Source organism: Ceratosolen solmsi, unplaced genomic scaffold (genome assembly GCF_000503995.2).
Source record: "Ceratosolen solmsi marchali unplaced genomic scaffold, CerSol_1.0 scaffold14, whole genome shotgun sequence".
In the NCBI taxonomy this organism is placed as follows: Eukaryota; Metazoa; Arthropoda; class Insecta; order Hymenoptera; family Agaonidae; genus Ceratosolen; species Ceratosolen solmsi.
Window position 1 is genome coordinate 8,803,232 of NW_011948420.1, and position 3,588 is coordinate 8,806,819.

Genomic DNA, 3,588 nt, shown 5'->3' on the forward strand with positions numbered 1-3,588 from the left:
CAATGGCGCTAGTGGTTAAAAAAATTCAACCTTCAATAATATTAAATATTACATGATACGTCTATTATTAAATGTTTGCTAGATTTTAAAAATAAAACAATTAGGAATAATTTTAAATTTTCTTTAATTCTAAATATATATATATATATATATATATATATATATATATGTGGAGTTTTGCGCCATCTAACCGTCATTCGACAAAGTGAACTTTCAAACGCCATTTTGAAATACGTCTGACTGTAGTTATCATCTTGAATAATTTTTTTGTAGTACCAGCAATGACATTTTGTCACCAGTTAAGTCGAATATGTGACAATACAAGAAAACTGAAAATTAAATATCTGCAATATGAGCGGCTATAACATTCCTATAATTGAACCTACCATTGATTATACAAAGGTTTGACATTGTTTATAAACAGATATAATTTACACATATGCGCTTATATGTATATATATTTGCGCATGCATTTTATTCAAATCTAAAGGTAACCTCAATTTTATTGCATATTGATATTATTTGGCAGGTTCCACCTATAAATCAAAAAAGAACAATAGCATTTATTAATCATTTTATTGCTCATACGGTAATATTTTTAAATAAATTTTCACTGTCTTGCGAGGAGAGATTTTTTGAATTTGAAGACAAATTGCAAAAGATTGAAGCTGCGTTAGAAATTTTAGAACAAAGGGTAGGTCGTTGTTGTTAAATGTCAGTAAACTCGATATATGTAATGTTTGAATAACGAAACACCTTATTTCTGCGTAGTTTTCATCTATTCCTCATGTTGACACAAAATTAGAAACCGAAGATAACGTAATTGAAAATGAAAGCAAAAGCGAACAAGTTAAACAAGCTGAAGCTGCTGTTCCTGAAATCGTTGAATCCGATAAGGTAATTCGGATCGAACAGACAGTTGAGAAAAGTGAGACACAGCCGGTAAGTTCAGATCCGCAGTATGAGAAATATTTTAAAATGATTCACTTCGGTGTACCAAAGCAAGCTGTTAAATTAAGTATGGAACAAGAAGGATTGGATTCACGTATATTAGAGTAAGATATACTTATGTAATTTATAAATAACTTCTCTATACTTTTTTCATATAACAATTTTTATCATTTTAATAGTAATCCAAATCAATTAGTACCAAAAACAAAACCTGATATAAATCCAGATGTAAATGCGAATGGTTGAAGCAAATGTAAGTTACACATACACTTTCTCGTTGTACAGATGTTAAAAATAAATGAAAATACAAACCACAAATTAAATGATTTATTGTTTTATTAAATACAGTTCCTTAAAGTTAGAAATTAAGTTAACTTCTTAGAACTGAATCATCTGACCCTAAAAAATAAAAATAAAATATTTTTTTGAAGAAATTGACGTGTAAACAACGTTAAGTTTAAACCAGTTTTAAGATATTGCCTTACCTTTCTCTTCTTGTCGCCACCAAGTTCAAAGTGTTTGCAACGCTTAAGGGGAATTTGTTTTCTATACTTGCACTCTGTGCATTCCATTCTTAAAACAATTTTCTTTGTGGTCTTAGCCTGTTAGGTGAAACTCTTATATTAATAATTTAATACAATATAATAGTAGTAATAATAATAATATTTATCGTTTGAATAAGTAATTTATTATATCGATAATATAACTAATATGAACAATTTGATATAAATATTTAGCCAAGTTGTTCATTTGGAGACTATCGCTATCTAACGGAGCTTCAATTAAAATACAAACATTTAATTATATCACTTATTGAAGGTAAGCCAAATCTTTAATAATACTAATTCAGGCAATATCAAGGATTGGTATTATTTCGTACCAAATTCAAATATTTATCTTGAATAAAACATAAGATTTTCATTAGAACGTATAATACAAAATCCACTACAATGAAATATAAATTTATTGTTAAATTCGTTGGCAGTACAAATATTATTATAGATAAATACAGACAAAGATCAAACGTTATGTTTAATACTATTATTAAGGAACTGGTTTACAATAAATTAGATTAATTTCTTAACTAAAGACTTTCTCATTAAGGAGCATTATGAATATATTAATGTTGAATTAAAGAAAAAAAAAAAAAAAAATATCTTACGCAAGCCACCATTATAATTTACTAATAACAATCGACGAGATAATGCCTTTTATTAAGTAGAACATGAATTTCTTATAACCTACCTTTTTTCTGAAAATAGGTTTTGTCTGTCCACCAAATCCTTGCTGTTTACGATCATAACGTCTTCTTCCCTGCGACGCGTGTCGTTCTTTACTTTTTTTGTACTGTGTTACTTTATGAGGCTTGTGTACTTTACACTTTTTACAAAATGTGCGCCTTTGCTTAGGTACATTCACCTAAAATTAAGATCGTCCATTGAGTTTACAATTTGGAAGTAAATATTCATTTTTATACCCTTGATTTTAATGATTTCGTGAAAAATTATAATAATCCCATGTAAAATCCAACGAATGACATACGTGCAACGATAGAACTTATAATTAATTGACAAACACGAGCTTTACTTGTATTATGGTACTGCCAGTGTAAATTGCAGGTTAAGTCAGCCAATGTCATCAACATATCAAGGAGGCGAAAATTAAAAATTGACTGCATAGATTAATTAATAACAAATACATACATTCGATTAACATGCATTTTATCAGTTTATCGCGCTCCGATGATAATGATGACATTGGATTACATTACCATTATTATAAACTTTATTCACCTACCATTTTGGATGTATGGAAGGAAAAGGAAGTGAAAACGTCGTATGTATTTTATGGGAAGTCGAATGTGGCGACATCTAAGTGATAGAGGAGCATCAGACCGACCTGACTCGTTAAATGCATTTGAATATCCGAATTATTTAGCGAAATAAGAGTCGTTTGAAAAAAAAATTCTCATATTCCCATTTCAATTTCAAATTGCCACTGTGTGCGATTATGCCATTTGTCGGATTATCGAGGTGTAAAGGACAGCCGATTTGGCGCGTTATGGAGATTGTAGAGCGCAGTGGAGCGCAAAGGCGAGAGAGAAGTACTTACGTTTGCTTACACACCGGCGACCGATACGACCGACAACCGAAATCAACGTTGTAATTTCATGGATGGATTACATGTTTCGGGATGACGGCGATGAGAGGGAAAACAATAATAAAATAATATTTCTTAAAATATTTGTATTACCGCTGGCGGCTGTGCATGCACGATGAATCATAATATATCAAATCGCGATAATTGATCGCGAGTCGTCTTGTGTTCTTATTTAGTAGTTAATTTTTGTTTTAATCCCGCGTCCATGCGACAGAATATGCCCTATCGTATTTATAAGCGCAATAAACACTGCATCGAGTTATGTATGCGGCGGCGGTGGCGGCGACCTGCGCGCGCGCGTCTGCTATGTGTGCGTAGTTTGAGCGCGCGTGCATAACAAAGAGCGAGCGAGAGCGAGCGAGAGAGAGAGAGAGAGAGAGAGAGAGAGAGAGAGAGAGAATGGAGATTTACGTAGAAGTAGTATACAAGTGCTGAGCAAGCGACACGGAGAATGTGAGAAGCCGGCGAACGACGGCT

At 32.0% G+C, this 3,588-nt stretch overlaps 2 protein-coding genes across 2 annotated transcripts; one reads left to right on the plus strand and one right to left on the minus strand.

Moving 5' to 3' along the window:
* Positions 1–223: 223 nt before the first annotated feature.
* Positions 224–1,238, plus strand: CCDC53 (Coiled-coil domain containing 53). The gene is made up of 4 exons (XM_011498142.1): positions 224–402; positions 530–694; positions 772–1,055; positions 1,131–1,238. The coding sequence occupies exons 1-4, from the start codon at positions 352–354 to the stop codon at positions 1,195–1,197; spliced, it is 567 nt and encodes a 188-aa protein (XP_011496444.1). The 5' UTR covers positions 224–351; the 3' UTR covers positions 1,198–1,238.
* A 26-nt stretch (positions 1,239–1,264) lies between these two features.
* RpL36A (ribosomal protein L36A) lies at positions 1,265–2,843 on the minus strand. Its single transcript, XM_011498143.1, has 4 exons — positions 2,749–2,843; positions 2,197–2,370; positions 1,437–1,553; positions 1,265–1,350 (listed from the first exon to the last, which is right to left on the minus strand). The coding sequence occupies exons 1-4, from the start codon at positions 2,749–2,751 to the stop codon at positions 1,330–1,332; spliced, it is 315 nt and encodes a 104-aa protein (XP_011496445.1). The 5' UTR covers positions 2,752–2,843; the 3' UTR covers positions 1,265–1,329.
* Positions 2,844–3,588: the final 745 nt, after the last annotated feature.